The following is a 15,898-nucleotide window of genomic DNA, read 5'->3' on the forward strand; positions in this document are numbered from 1 at the left end:
CGGCCTGAATCAGGGAAAAAGCCCGAGCAGCTGTCAACGGTTCAAATACCGAATCCGAGCTTCCCATTGGGGACTTGCGGCCAAACGGGACTTTTATGAAGCCTCCAAGTCCGCCCACCCACCGGCTCCATCACTCATTCCTGATTTACCCGGTGTTATCGCCCGGAATGAATATTTCCACAACCGCCTCAACCGCGCATGCTCCAGATCACCACAGTGCAACTCGCCCTCAGCCCCGCCCCTCATTCACTCCGATTGGTTGGACGACCAGCTGCTCTCGCTCGGTCCTCCAGCCCCGCCCCTCATTCACTCTGATTGGTTGGCGGACCAGCCACTCTCGCTCGGTCCTCCAGCCCTGCCCCTCATTCACTCAAGTTGGAGGACGAGCCGCTCTCCCTGGTCCTCCAGCCCCGCCCCCTCATTCACTCCGGTTGGAGGACGAGCTGCTCTCGCTTGGTCCTCCAGCCCCGCCCCTTATTCACTCCGATTGGTTGGAGGACTAGCCGCTCTCCCTGGTCCTCCGGCCCCTCCCCCTCATTCACTCTGAATGTTTTGTCATCTCCCAAAACCATCTTTCCCAGAACTCCATCTTTGAATTCTCCAATCAGGTTTCTGCCTTGCCACATTACTGAAACAGCCCTTGTCAAATCTCCACTGACATCCTATGAGACTGCGACCTATCTCATCCTCGACCTATTGGCAGCCTTTGACATGGTCGCCCACATCATCCTGCTCCATCCCTCTCCACTGTCGTCCAGCTGGATGGGGCTGCTCTCTCCTGGTTCTATATGGGTGGCACGGTGGCGAGCACTGCTGCCACAAGCGCCAGGGTACGATTCTCAGCTTGGGTCACTGTCTGTGCAGAGTCTGCACATTCTCCCCTTGTCAGCATGGGTTTCCTCCGGATGTTCCGGTTTCCTCCACAGTCCAAAAGATGTGCTGGTTAGCATTGAGAATGCGAAATTCCTCCTCAGTGTACCCGAACAGGCGCAGGAATGTGTCGACGAGGGGATTTTCATAGTAACTTCATTGCAGGGCCGCAAGTCACTAATAAATAAACATTAAACTTTAAAACTATTCTTCTGTTTTTAATCAGAGTCAGAGAATCACTTGTAATATCTTCCCTTCCCATTCCCACACTTACCTCTGGTGTCTCCAGAGCTCCAGCCTTAGCCTCTTATTTCTCATCAACATATTCCCATCAGTGACATCATCTGAAAACAGTGTCAGTTCTCACATTTACTCTGTTAAAGAGACAATATAAATGTAGAGTGTTGTTATTGTCTGATAATGATAGATCAGGAATATCACAAACATTTTAAATGTTCATTCCACATTTCCATTTATTCTCAAAGTCTCAGTCAGGAACAGATCCCAATTTAACACCAATCTCTGACTTCACATCACATTTCCAATATTCACCATTGTTCTTCCTGACTCTAAACCCAGTTGTAAAGGAGTTTCTGTTCTCCCTCCAGGACCACTGAATCATGGAAGAGCATGGCTGGGACACATTCCTTACACACCTCAGGTTACACAGCCACATGTTCAGTCCTGGATGTCTCTAAAAGCAGCAATGACAAACTCCAAATTCTACAATCATTTGTGAACTCGCTGGTGTCTCAGAAGGTCGGATAACTGAATGAATCCCTTCCCACACTCAGAGCAGGTGAATGGCCTCTCTCCAGTATGAACTCGTTGGTGTCTCTGAAGAGTAGATGACTGAGCAAAGCTGTTCCGACACACAGAACAGGTGAATGGCCTCTCCCCAGTGTGAACTCGTTGGTGTACCAGAAGGTCGGACAACTGACTGAATCCCTTCCCACACTCAGAGCAGGTAAATGGCCTCTCCCCAGTGTGAACTCGCTGATGTCTCAGAAGTTGGGATGACTGAATGAATCCTTTACCACACACAGAGCAGAGGAATGGTCTCTCCCCAGTGTGAACTTGCTGATGTGTCAGAAGGTGGGATGACCGATTGAATCTCTTCCCACACACAGAGCAGAGGAACGGCCTCTTCCCAGTGTGAACAAGCTGATGTGCTACCAGATGCTTCTTGCTTTTAAACGTCTTCTCACAATCAGAGCATTTAAAAGGTCTATGATCACTGTGTACAAGTTGATGGTCAGTGAGGTGGGATGAATGAGTGAATCGCTTCCCACAGACAGAGCAGGTGAATGGTGGCTCATCAGTGTGACAATGATAACGTTTTCTCAGCTTTGGGTAATTGAAGCCCTTCCCACAGTCCCCACATTTCCACAGTTTCTCCATGATGCCAGTGTCCTTGTGACTCTCCAGATTGGACAATCAGTTGAAACCTTGTCCAAACTGTATAGTTTCTCCTTGCTGTGAATGCTGTGATGTTTTATCAGGCTGTATAACTGGTTAAAGCTCTTTCCACAGTCAGTTCACTGGAACACTCTCACTCAGTGCTTTTCCAGTCAATTGTTTCAAAACTTCCAGTTTGAAATCCTCAGACAGAACAAAGAAACATTTCTCATTCCACATTCAAAGGTCCACAATATTCAAGCGCTGATGAATCAAGTGAGTAGATGTTGGATGTCATGTTTGGTTTGATGTTCTTGTTTGGAATTCCTCCCTTTCTCATAGCCTGTAAAAGGAGTTTATAAAATTAATCCTCGGAAGTACAGGACAGAAATTCTGAATAGACAATTCTGATTCTGTGGAACATCTTTTCCTCACTTGTTCACTTATGGGCTGAAGGATCTCTTTCTGTGCTGTGTGACTCTATAACAGCAAGTCCAGTTAGCCCCAAGACCTCAGTGCCTGCTCACCCACATTGATTCCCAGTCACAACAAAAGCAGAAAATGCTGGAAACTCTCAGCAGGTCTAACAGCATCTGTGGACAGAGAATAGAGCCAACTTTTCGAGTCAGGATGACCCTTCGTCAGATTTCAGCATCTGCAGTACTTTGCCATGATTTCCAGTCAAGCGGAATCTTGATTTTGAAATTATCATTCTTATTTTCAAATACCAGACGCATTGATAGCTGAAATCATTTCCCACAGACAGAACAGCTTCTTTACACATTCAAAGGTCAATGATCTTGATGAATCGACTGAATCTAGATGCAATGTTTTGAATTGTGAATTCTCTCTTTTGCGTATCCTGTAAATGCATTACTGTCAGCCCAGGGTAGCAATCCACCATTTTCGGTTTTTATTTCAGATTTCTAGCACCCTCAGTATTTTGCTTTTAACATAGAAATGCATAAAGTTCTCTCCTGCGACTGGTATTGCCCCCTATAAAGATGGCAGCGTCCTTACCGGAACATTGCCCCTTATAAAGATGGCGATCGGCGAGCCAGGCCCCACACCGAGAGAACTACCGAACAATCCTCTCGGTCCAAATGGGGGACCGTTAGATTTTTACTCGAACTTTGCGAGCTGAGTCCGGTGTTAATGAAATCTCTCCACCCACCGGCTCCGTTCCCCATCCACACTGGGTGTTTTATTTCACCCGTTGCAAAAGCCACACGAGCTCCTCACGCTTCCGTCAAGCTGCAGCACCTGCATTGCGCATGCTCCAATCACAGCCTGACAGTGCGCATGCGCAGCAGCTCCCGCAGTGAATGCTGGGCAATGGCTCTGCCATTGGATTGTCCCTTTGTGGACACAGATTGGAACAACAGGGACAAGACCATTCATCAGCAATTCACACACTGGTCATGTCTGCCATGTCCTTGGTTATTGGTTGCATGTGGTCAGCACTGCTGCCTCACAGCGCCAGGGACCTGGGTTCAATTCCAGCCTCAGGTTACTGTGTGGAGTTTGCACATTCTCCCTGTGTCTGCGTGGGTTTCTTCCCACAGTTGAGAGATGTGCAGGTTAGGTGGATTGGCCATGGTAAATTGCCCCTTTTGTGTCAGGGCATGAGGTTATTGGGATAGGGCCTGGGTGGGATTGTTGTCGGTGCAGGCTTGATGGGCCGAATGGCCTCCTTCTGCACTGTCAGGATTCTATGATTCTGTGTGTCAAATTTAGTGCTCTGAACATTGCATAATTAAAAAGTAAGCATGCAACCTATTTTGCCAACAGAAATCGAGTACAATGTTGGTAAATGTGAGGTCATCCATTTTGGTAGGAATAACAGCAAAATGGACTATTATTGAAATGGTAAAGAATTGCAGCATGCTGCTGTGCAGAGGAACCTGGATGTCCTTGTGCATGAATCACAAAAAGTTGCTTTGTCAGAGCCACAGGATGATAGTCATTAAGGCACGCTGCCTGGCTTTTCTTTGGCTACATTCACAACCTTTTGTAGTTCCTTGCGGTCTTGGGCAGAGCAGGAGTCATACCAAGCCGTGATACAACCAGAAAGAATGCTTTCTATGGTGCATCTGTAAAAGTTGGTGAGAGTCGTAGCTGACATGCCAAATTTCTTTAGTCTTCTGAGAAAGTAGAGGCATTGGTGGGCTTTCTTAACTATAATGTCAGCATGGGGGGACCAGGACAGGTTGTTGGTGATCTGGACACCTAAAAGCTTGAAGCTCTTGACCCTTTCTATTTCGTCCCCATTGATGTAGACAGGGCATGTTCTCCTTTACACTTCCTGAAGTCAACGACAATCTCTTTTGTTTTGTTGACATTGAGGTAGAGATTATTGTTGCCACACCAGTTCACCAGATTCTCTATCTCATTCCTGTACAGGTAGCAGGTAGGGACATTAGATTGTTGGAAAGAGAGGTTGAAGATGTCTGTGAATACCCTTGCCAGCTGGTCTGCGCAGGACCTGAGTGCTCATCCGGGTACCCTGTCTGGGCCAGTTGCTTTCCATGGGTTGACTTTTGAGAAGGCTGCTCTGATGTCTGCACTGGTGACCTTGGATACATGTTCATCGGAAGCTTCTGGGATGGGGGGCGTGCTCTCGCTGACCTCTTGCTCATAACGGGCATGGAATGTGTTGACTTCAGTGGGGAGGGGTGCATTGGAGCTGGTAATTTTGCCTGCGTTCAACTTGTAGCCTTTTATGTCTTGCAGACCATGCCATAGTCGGCAGGAGTCCATGTGGATAGCCTGGGACTCCAGCTTGGTCCGGTACTGTCTTTTGGCATCTTTGATGGATCATATCTGGTTATCTTATATAGATGATGTGGAGATGCAGGCGTTGGACTGGAGTAGGCACGGTAAGGAGTCTCACAACACCAAGTTAAAGTGCAACAGGTTTATTTGGTAGCACAAGCTTTCGGAGTGTCACTCTTTCTTCATCTGAAGGAGTGACACTCCAAAAGCTTGTGCTACCAAATAAACCTGTTGCAATTTAACCTGCTGTTGTGAGACTTCTTACTGTCTTGTATAGGTCAGAGTCGCCTGACATGAACGCCTCAGATCTGGACTTCAGCAGACAGTGGCTCTCCCTGTTCATCCATGGTTTCCAGTTGGGAAACACGTGGATTTGCTTCTTTGGCACACAGTCTTCTACACGCTTACGAATGAGTCAGTTACTGTAGTGGTGCACTCATTCAGGCTGCTCGCAGTTTTAAATACTGTTCAGTCTATTGACTCTAAGCAGTCCAGTAGGAGATCATCCGATTCCTCAGACCAGCATTGCACCACTTTCTTTGACAGATTCTTCTATTTCAGTTTTTGCTTTTAAGCTGGGTGCAGGAGCACAGCCGTGATTTGCCAAGGTGTGGGCTGGCGATAGAGCGGTAGGTATGTTTGATATTTGTATAGCAGTGGTCTAGGATGTTTGGGCCTCTGATGGAACAGGAGATGTGTTGCTGGTATCTTAGTAGAACGCCCTTGAGCTTGGTCTGATTGAAGTTTCAGCTAAGATGAACAAGGCCTCAGGAGGTTTCGTCTCAAGACTATTTGTGGTCTTCACGTCTGCGTGGGGTGGGAAGTAAACTGCTGTCGGGCTAAGAGGTGAACTCCCATGGAAGGTAATAGGGGTGGCATTTTAGAATCAGGAATTCTAGGTCCCGGGGTCCAATGTAATGATAATACAGTCAGTCTCTAGTGCACCATAACCAAAGTTTGGGTCTCATTTGATAGCGAGTGATTCATGGTCTATTGATACAATAGATTCCAATTCTGTTATGTGCCACTCTGCCACTTACTATTTGACAATAACCTGCCTGTTATTTCAATTTTGCTGTATTTTACAACTGCAGCTCCTGGGACTGATTGGAATCTGGTGTAACAATAATAATCACAAAGATCGGTTCCAGTGTCTCTGAGGTCATTTTGCCTGCAGGTAATCTGACATTAAGAGAGACAAGAGGCCCAACAAACATTTGATTGTAATAGGAGGACAAGGTGTAAGTGGGCAATGATATTTTGAGGTTTCTGTGTTATGCCGAGTGTCACTGGGAGGTAAGTGGTAAAATAGGAATGCAAACATCATGGCAGAAACATGTGTTACTGACTCTGCCTGACTGAGAGCTGTTATACTCAAGGGGAGAATAATGAGGACATGGGGAACTCCAGAGATTTCTGATATCTGTGCTTTATCTGTTCGAGGAACTGAAAATAATCAGTTCCTTCTCATGGTTATCTGCAATTCTTAAGTTACACAGACACATGGGAAACAGACCTGACAGCTCATCAAACCCAATGTTTTGATCTTCTGTTTGAGACACATTGTGACTGAAAAGATCAAATGTTAACACCTCAGGAGAGAAACATTCAGAATGTCACAAAGATGAATGAGTTGTCCAATTAATCCCATTCACCATAACTCTGTCAATTTACCCTCTGCAAGTATTTATCCAATCCCCTTTGAAATTTACTATCAAACCTGATTCTAGCACCTGTCAGTTTGCATTCCAGATTAAATCAAATTGTGTAAAAACTTATCCTCATCACCCCCTCCAGTAATGTTGTCAATTATGTTAAATCTCTGTGTCCTCTGCTTACCGACCCTCCTGCACCTGGGAAACAGTTTCTTCCTATCGACAGATCCTCCAATATCTGGGAAATAGATTCTCCCCATCGACAGACCTTCCTGCACCTGAGAAATAGATTCTCTCCATCGACAGACCCTCCTGCTTCTGGGAAACAGTTCCTCTCCATTGACACTATCATAAATCGTGTCATTTTAAACGTCTCTATTAAACCTCCCCATCCTGATCTAAGACAGAAAACCCATGTTTTTCCTGCCCTGAAGAATCATATGGACTCAAAATGTTCACTGTTTCTCTCAAACAGATGCTGCCAGACCTGCTGAGTTTTTCTGCTTTTATCCCTGTTTTTCCTTTTATACTCAATCAGAAACCCTTAAATCGGGTCGCACAGAGACTGAGAGAGATACAGAGGAGAGACAGAAAGACAGAGAAAAATTGAGAGAGATTTTAAAAAACAGAAAGTTGAGGTAGTCAAAGATAAAAGCTGAGAAACAGAGGAAACAAGCAATTCAGAGAGAATGATATAAAATCTAAGGGAGCAGGCTATCAGTTCCTGGCTATGGGGAGCAGAGGGAACTCAGTGACTGATCCACAAATACAGCTCATTATATCCGGAATGGAGACTCTGAACAGGAATAACAGGCTCATTTGTAAATATCACCGCAATGTGATCCTGTGTGACTCTGATCCTGTGAGACTCTGCCCTGTCTCTGTGGATAGATATAAGCCGCACTGACAGATGTTCTCACCAGATTGTGGCCCCTGGATTTATTTTCTGCCCAGAAGTGAGATGCGCGGTTTGCAACCGGCAGCAGAGAAACAGGAAGTTGTATTTCCTGAAAATGAAACAGGCGACATCCGTTTGATGTTATCACAGTGAACGGTCTTCCTGTCTGTGAGGGTGAACTCACTCTGACAGCATCAAGAACAACCACACAGATTGCTGCCGCTCTCAGCATTACATTCACCTCCATTCCCATGTGAAACAATAAACAAAGATTATTTGGGTTTTTAACAGTCAATGAATTGGGAGCTGGACTGAGGGTCATCACTGGGAGAGATGAGGGGGAAATTATAGAAAGGAATGAGTTTTCCCCAAAGAGGGATATCAGAAAATGAGAGTGAGTCAGGGCCTGTCAGAGGAAGTGGGAGAGAGAAGTGGGGCGACAATGGCCTCGTGGTATTATCGCTAGGTGTTCATGCAGAAACTCAGCAATTTTTCTGGGGACCCAGATTCGAATACCGCCATGGCAGATGGTGGAATTTGAATTCAATTTTAAAAATCTGGAATTAAGAATCGAGTGATGACCATGAAAATATTGTCAGAAAAACCCACCTGGTTCACTAATGTCTTTTAGGGAAGGAAATCTGCCGTCTTTACCCAGTCTGGTCTACATGTGATTCCAGAGCCACAGCAACGTGGTTGCCTCTCAACTGCCCTCTGAACAAGGGCGACTAGGGATGGGTAATAAATGCTGGCCAGTCAGCGACACCTATTTCCCACGTATGAATAAAAAAAACAGAGATTGAGTCTCTGTAAATTCGATGTTGTCTCAGACAGAGAAGAGAGATTGAAGGTGTTTGGTGCTTTTTTAGAGAGAGATAACCGGAGAATGAAAAAATTGAGTGAGTTTCAGCACTATCTGACATAGAAAAGTTAAATGAATGAGTGTCTGAGAGAAAGATAGAGGTTAAGTGACTTAGACAGTATTTGAGAGAGAGGTTAAGTGAGTGAGAGAAAGGAGCGTGTTTAATTGAGTGTAGGAGTGGAAGGTAAGTGAAATGAGTGTCTGAGAGAGAGGAGAGCGATGTTAAGTGAGTCAGTATCTGACAGAGGAGAGATATTAACTGAGTACCTGACAGAGAGGAGAGATATTGAGTATCTGACAGAGAGGAGAGATATTAAGTGAGTACCTGACAGAGGGGAGAGATATTAAGTGAGTATCTGACAGAGAGGAGAGATATTAAGTGAGTGAGCAGAGGTTCACACAACTGAGAATCACTGAGAATAATCCAAAATAAGGAGATCATCCAGAAAACTACCAATAGGAATCTTCAGCTGAGCACATCACCCATTCTTAAAGGGACAGTTGGGGCTTGATGCTGCTCAGCTTCCAGTTAAAGGGACAGGCACAGCTTCACTCTTCTCTCTATTCTGTTTATAATGGTTAAAGGTTGATAGGAGTGAGGTTTATTTAAAAGGACAGTGTGTGGGAAGCCACATCAATAAAACTGGGAATTCTTGGACACGCTGTAGCTCCTTTTTATCTGGGAATCAAATTGTTGTCTAATTGTCCCAGCAGATAACAGGTTCCTTTGAACTCTCCAGCTGCTACTTTAATGCAGACTTTAACCAATTTATTTTAAACTGGTTTCTGTTCAATAAACTGGCACTGACACACAAACACATTAAAATATTTTAGACTTTTCTGCTTTTTCAGTCTGGAAATCTAATCCTGCCGTTTCACTCTCAGTCAGGAACAGATCCCAGTTTTGCACCAATCTCTGATTTAGCAGCATGCTTCCAGCATTCACTGTTGTTCTTCCTGACTCTAAACACAGTTGTAAAGGAACTTCTGTTCCTGGTCTAGGAGCGCTGAAACATGGAAGGGAGCGACTGATGTTCTTGCACATCTCAGGATTAAACCACACGGGTACTTTGCTGTCGTGAAGAGAGAAGAGGAAGAGCAAAGTGCTGTTTGTCCCTCTCTGTGACCCTGAAGGACCGCGTCCTGTTTGCCATATGATCCACCCCCGATTGTCTTTTCTGAGCTCCAGCCTGGTGATGTTAAACAGTCAGGTGGGAAAGACAAAAATCTACAACAATTTTAAAAACAAAGCTGGTCTATTTCATATTTATTCAGAATATTAAACCTCAACGGATGAAGACTGTCAGAGTGAACACGATTCAGTCCTGGATATGATTAACAGCATCAAGAAGAGTAGAATCCAAACCTTGCAGTCGTTTGTGAACTCGCCGGTGTGTTAGCAGGTGGGATGACTGAATAAATCCCTTTCCACAGACATTACAGGTGAACGGCCTCTCCCCAGTGTGAACTCGCTGGTGTTTCAGAAGATAAGATAAATGAGAAAATCCCTTCCCACAGACAGAGCAGGTAAATGGCCTCTCCGCACTGTGAACTCTCTGATGTGTCAGCAGGCTGGATGACTGACTGATTCCCTTCCCACACACAGAGCAGGTGAACGGCCTCTCTCCAGTGTGAACTCGCTGGTGATTCAATAGATTGGATGAACGAGTGAATCCCTTCCCACACACGGAGCAAGTGAATGGCCTCTCCTCACTGTGAACCTGCTGGTGTGTCAGAAGGTTGTATGAACGGGTGAATCCCTTCCCACATTCAGAGCAGGTGAACGGTCGATCCCCTGTGTGGAGTTGCTGGTGTATCAGAAGGTTGGATGAATTAATGAATCCCTTCCCACAGTCTGAGCAGATGAAGGGCCTCTCCCCAGTGTGAATTCTCTGGTGGTTCAATAGGGCAGATGGACGGCTGAATCCCTTCCCACACACACAGCAGGTGAATGGCCTCTCCCCAGTGTGAGTATATTGGTGCGTTAGCAGATCATTTTTATTTTTAAAGCTCTTCTCACAGTGAGAACAATTAAAAAGTTTGTTATCAGAGTGAACAAGTTGATGTGTCTGCAAGTGGGATGACTGAATGAATCCTTTCCCACACACACAGCAGGTGAACGGTCTCTCCCCAGTGTGAATACGTTGGTGTGTCAGCAGATCCTTTTTGCATTTAAAACTCTTCTCACAGTCAGAACATGTAAACAGTCTCTCATCAGTGTGAACAAGTTGGTGTGTCACAATGTGGGATGAGCGAGTGAATCCCTTCCCACACACAGGGCAGGTGAACGGCCTCTCCCCAGTGTGAACCCGTTGGTGAGTCAGAAGATTGTATGAATGGGTGAATCCCTTCCCACAGACGGAGCAGGTGAACGGTCTCTCCCCAGTGTGACTGCGCCGATGAACTTCCAATTGTGATGGGAAACCGAATCCCTTCCCACAATCCACACATTTCCACGGTTTCTCCATGGTGCAGGTGTCCTTGTGTTTCTCCAGGTTGGATGATCAGTTCAAGCCTCATCCACACACACAACATACACGTAGTTTCACCCTGCTGTGAACTGTGATGTTTTTTCAGGCTGTGTAACTGGTTAAAGCTCTTTCCACATTCAGTTCACTGGAACACTCTCACTCGGGTGTGTGTTTGTCCCGATGCTTTTCCGGTCATACTGATGTTTAATTTCTTTGCCCACAGGCAGAACAGACAAATATTTCTCTTTCTATATTCAAAGACCAATGATATTCAGCTCCGAAGGAACTGAATGACTTTGTCAGATGTGATGTCCGGTTTGAATTTTCTGTCTGCCAATCTTTCACTTCCAATATCCTGTAGAAACAGTTTCGAAAAGTCATCACTGTCAGAACACGATACAAACTCTGAACAGACAATTCTAGTTTGTCTGGAACATTTTTTCCTCTCTTGTTCCCCCAAATCTGTAAATCTCCGCCCCACACACTCTCCCTCCTCCCTGGGCTGAAATCCAAACCCATCTCACCATTTCTTTCCTCCACTCCCAGTTTTCTCCCTCCCTCTCCTCTGTCTGGGTTCAGTTCTCCAGCTCCTGTCTGCAGACTGACAATAAAACCAATGGGTCTTATTGGGGGTGTTGGGACCTCCAGCGGGCGTTTGTGAATCCTCCCCGCCCACCTCCCAGGGTTTCCTTCCTTCCCAGAGATCAGAGTCCTCATTGATTTGAGGCCAAAGTGTAACCTCTTATTTATTGTCCCCCTCCCCCATCCTCTGATGTGAACCATCCTCCAGTGGCTGAGCCAGGATGGGGCCGGTAACCTGGGCCTGTTCCCGGGAGGGAGGGAGGGAGAAGCCCCGCAGCTGCAAACCAGGGAGCTGACAATGATTCTGAAGGGTTTGCGGATCCACAAAGTGTTTCCAAATCCTCCCAGCCACCGCCTGACGCTGACTCCGCTTCTCCGGGACAAACAAGCGCCAAGGACAGCAATGACACTGCGCATGCTCCACATCACAATGCCCGGGCACTGATTGACGGCAGCTCCGGACCAATAGGACGAGGGGGCGGAGCAGCGGCTGGTCCTCCAACCAATCGGAGTGAATGGGGGGCGGGGCTGGAGGACAGTGCGGGAGCGGCTGGTCCTCCAACCAATTGGAGTGAATGAGGGGCGGGATCTGAAGCATGCGCAGAGCGGGTAATGGTGACGGACGGCCGGGTTTAACTTGGAAGCGAGATCAATACGAGGTAGAGGGCGGCGTGAGGGGAATGATAAATGTGGCGGGTGGGTGGAGAGATTTTGTAAACATGTTGTTCAATCCCAAACCCCGGAAATGAACTTCCCGGTCCCCCCCTTTGTACCAAATGGAGCGGCAGCTTGTAGTCATAGAAATCATAGAAATCATAGAAACCCTACAGTGCAGAAGGAGGCCATTCGGCCCATCGAGTCTGCACCGACCACAATCCCACCCAGGCCCTATCCCCACATATTTTGCCCGCTAATCCCTCTAACCTACACATCCCAGGACTCTAAGGGGCAATTTTTTAACCTGGCCAATCAACCTAACCCGCACATCTTTGGACTGTGGGAGGAAACCGGAGCACCCGGAGGAAACCCACGCAGACACGAGGAGAATGTGCAAACTCCACACAGACAGTGACCCGAGCCGGGAATCGAACCCGGGACCCTGGAGCTGTGAAGCAGCAATGCTAACCACTGTGCTACTGTGCCGTCCTAGTGTTAGACCCGGGCTGACTGCCGCCATTGAGGCTGCATGTGGGAGGCCGGCAGGGATTGTGATCGGAGAGTGAAGCCCTGACGTCACAATGGAATGGGTGAGAGTGTGACGTCACAATGGAATGGGTGAGGGTGTGACGTCACAATGGAATGGGTGAGAGTGTGACGTCACAATGGAATGGGTGAGGGTGTGACATCACAATGGAATGGGTGAGGGTGTGAGGTCACAATGGAATGGGTGAGGGTTCCAGATGAGCTGAGACTGGGCTGGAGTCGGGCGATGACACTGACATAAGAACATAAGAACATAAGAAATAGGAGCAGGAGTAGGCCATCTAGCCCCTCGAGCCTGCCCCGCCATTCAATAAGATCATGGCTGATCTGACGTGGATCAGTACCACTTACCCGCCTGATCCCCATAACCCTTAATTCCCTTACCGATCAGGAATCCATCCATCCGCGCTTTAAACATATTCAGCGAGGTAGCCTCCACCACTTCAGTGGGCAGAGAATTCCAGAGATTCACCACCCTCTGGGAGAAGAAGTTCCTCCTCAACTCTGTCTTAAACCGACCCCCCTTTATTTTGAGGCTGTGTCCTCTAGTTTTAACTTCCTTACTAAGTGGAAAGAATCTCTCCGCCTCCACCCTATCCAGCCCCCGCATTATCTTATAAGTCTCCATAAGATCCCCCCTCATCCTTCTAAACTCCAACGAGTACAAACCCAATCTCCTCAGCCTCTCCTCATAATCCAAACCCCTCATCTCCGGTATCAACCTGGTGAACCTTCTCTGCACTCCCTCCAATGCCAATATATCCTTCCTCATATAAGGGGACCAATACTGCACACAGTATTCCAGCTGCGGCCTCACCAATGCCCTGTACAGGTGCATCAAGACATCCCTGCTTTTATATTCTATCCCCTTCGCAATATAGGCCAACATCCCATTTGCCTTCTTGATCACCTGTTGTACCTGCAGACTGGGCTTTTGCGTCTCATGCACAAGGACCCCCAGGTCCCTTTGCACGGTAGCATGTTTTAATTTGTTTCCATTGAGATAGTAATCCCATTTGTTATTATTTCCTCCAAAGTGTATAACCTCGCATTTCTCAACGTTATACTCCATTTGCCATATCCTCGCCCACTCACTCAGCCTGTCCAAATCTCTCTGCAGATCTTCTCCGTCCTCCACACGATTCACTTTTCCACTTATCTTTGTGTCGTCTGCAAACTTCGTTACCCTACACTCCGTCCCCTCCTCCAGATCATCTATATAAATGGTAAATAGTTGCGGCCCGAGTACCGATCCCTGCGGCACGCCACTAGTTACCTTCCTCCAACCGGAAAAACACCCATTTATTCCGACTCTTTGCTTCCTGTCGGATAGCCAGTCCCCAATCCACTTTAACACACTACCCCCAACTCCGTGTGCCCTAATCTTCTTCAGTAGCCTTTTATGGGGCACCTTATCAAACGCCTTTTGGAAATCCAAAAACACCGCATCCACCGGTTCTCATGTGGCCCGGTGGCACAGTGGTTAGTGCAGCTGCCTAACAGCGCCAGGGACCCGGGTTCAATTCCAGCCTCGGGTCGCTGTCTGTGCAGAGTTTCTACATTCCCCCCGTGTCTGTGTGGGTTTCCTCCGGGTGTTCCGGTTTCCTTCCACAGTCCAAAGATGTGCCGGTTAGACGGATTGGCCATGATAAATTGCCACTTGGTATCAGGGGGATTAACAGGTAAATATGCGGATAGGGCCTGGATGGGATTGTTGTCGGTGCAGGCTCGATGGGCTGAATGGCCTCCTCCTACACTGTATTTTATTGTTCATTATTATTAATTCATTACTATTCTGATTTACAGCTGTTTCTGAGTTTTAACTGTATCCTCGATTGTGAACACCGAGGCAAAATACTTGTTCAATTCATCTCCCAGCTCCTTATTTTTCATTATCAATTCCTGGACTCACTTTCTATTAGACAGTCAAGAAATGAGGTGGAGCAAGTGACTGAAGTGTCAGTCAGGGAGCACTATTGGGAGCACCAATAGTTTCAAATAGTTTTGGAAAAAGATAGGATAGGTCCACAGGTCCAGGCCCTAAACTGGAGCAGGGCCACTTTTGTGGGCATTAGGCAGGATCTAGCAGATGTCGATTAGGTGAGTTTTGTTTGAAGGGAAAGGAATGACTGGCAAATGGGAGGTTTTAAAAGTGTGATATCAAGAATCCAGGGGCAGTATATTCCTGTTAAGATGCAGGGAAAGAATGGTAAATTTAGGGATCTCTGGCAGACAAGGGACATTGAGGCTCTGGTCAGGTAAAAGAAGGAAGCATACATTGGGTTTAGGCAATCGGGGACAAGTGAATCACTCTGACTATAAAAAGTGTAAGAAAATACTGAAGAGGGAAATCAGGAGGACAAAAAGAGGGTCTGATATGGATCTGGCAGGTAAGATTAAAGAAAATTCCAAGAGGTTCTATAGCTATATTAAGAGTAAAAGGGTGGCTAGAGAGAGAATAGATCCCCTTAAAAATCAGTATGGCCATCTGTGTGTGGAGCCACAGGAGATGGGTGAGATTTTTAATGAATACTTCTCCTCTGTGTTTACTGTGGAGAGCACCATGGGTGCGAAAGAAATAAGGGAAACAAGTGGTGATGTCTTGGGCACACGCATGTTACTTGGGAGGAGGTATCTGCAGCCTTATAAAAGCAAATTACTGCGGATGCTGGAATCTGAAACCAAGAGAGAAAATGCTGGAAAATCTCAGCAGGTCTGGCAGCATCTGTAAGGAGAGAAAAGAGCTGATGTTTCTTGTCGAGATGACCCTTTGTCAAAGCTCTGAAACATCAGTTCTTTTCTCTCCATACAGATGCTGCCAGACCTGCTGAGAATGGGGAGAGAGTGTGTGGGATGGAGATTTCCAGCTTTTGGGGAATGAGAGAGGTAAGAATGTTCCGTAGAAATTGTCTGTTCTGAATTTCTAACCTGTTCTGACACTGATGACTTTTGGAAACTCATTTTACAGGATATTGAAAAAGGAATCACAGGCCAAAATCTCAAACGTCACGTCTAGACGTGACAGAGTCATATTCCTTGGGACCTCAATATCATCGGACTTTGAATCCAGAAGGAGAAATGATTGTCCAGTCTGTCAATTTGAAAAGATTTGAAAGGTCAGTGTGAGTGAAAAAGTATCAACACACTGCCACACTTGAGTGAGAGTGTTCCAATGCACTGACTA

At 46.5% G+C, this 15,898-nt stretch overlaps 2 protein-coding genes across 3 annotated transcripts in view; both read right to left on the reverse strand.

Annotated features, from left to right (window-relative positions):
- The window catches only part of LOC144485514 (uncharacterized), a 175,567-nt gene that overhangs the window by 9,630 nt on the left and 150,039 nt on the right, over window positions 1-15,898 (reverse strand). Inside the window, exon 1 of one of the 2 annotated variants that reach the window (XR_013496170.1) lies at window positions 150-186. The exons of the other annotated variant lie outside the window; for it this stretch is intronic. The gene's annotated coding sequence lies outside the window, so the exon portion shown is untranslated. Of the gene's footprint in view, window positions 1-149; window positions 187-15,898 lie in introns of those variants that run through there. 2 annotated transcript variants of the gene reach the window in all.
- Window positions 9,550-11,222, reverse strand: LOC144485495 (uncharacterized). The gene has a single exon (XM_078203640.1). The coding sequence runs from the start codon at window positions 10,924-10,926 to the stop codon at window positions 9,778-9,780; it is 1,149 nt and encodes a 382-aa protein (XP_078059766.1). The 5' UTR covers window positions 10,927-11,222; the 3' UTR covers window positions 9,550-9,777.

This window comes from Mustelus asterias, unplaced genomic scaffold, assembly GCF_964213995.1.
Source record: "Mustelus asterias unplaced genomic scaffold, sMusAst1.hap1.1 HAP1_SCAFFOLD_196, whole genome shotgun sequence".
Taxonomy (NCBI): domain Eukaryota; kingdom Metazoa; phylum Chordata; class Chondrichthyes; order Carcharhiniformes; family Triakidae; genus Mustelus; species Mustelus asterias.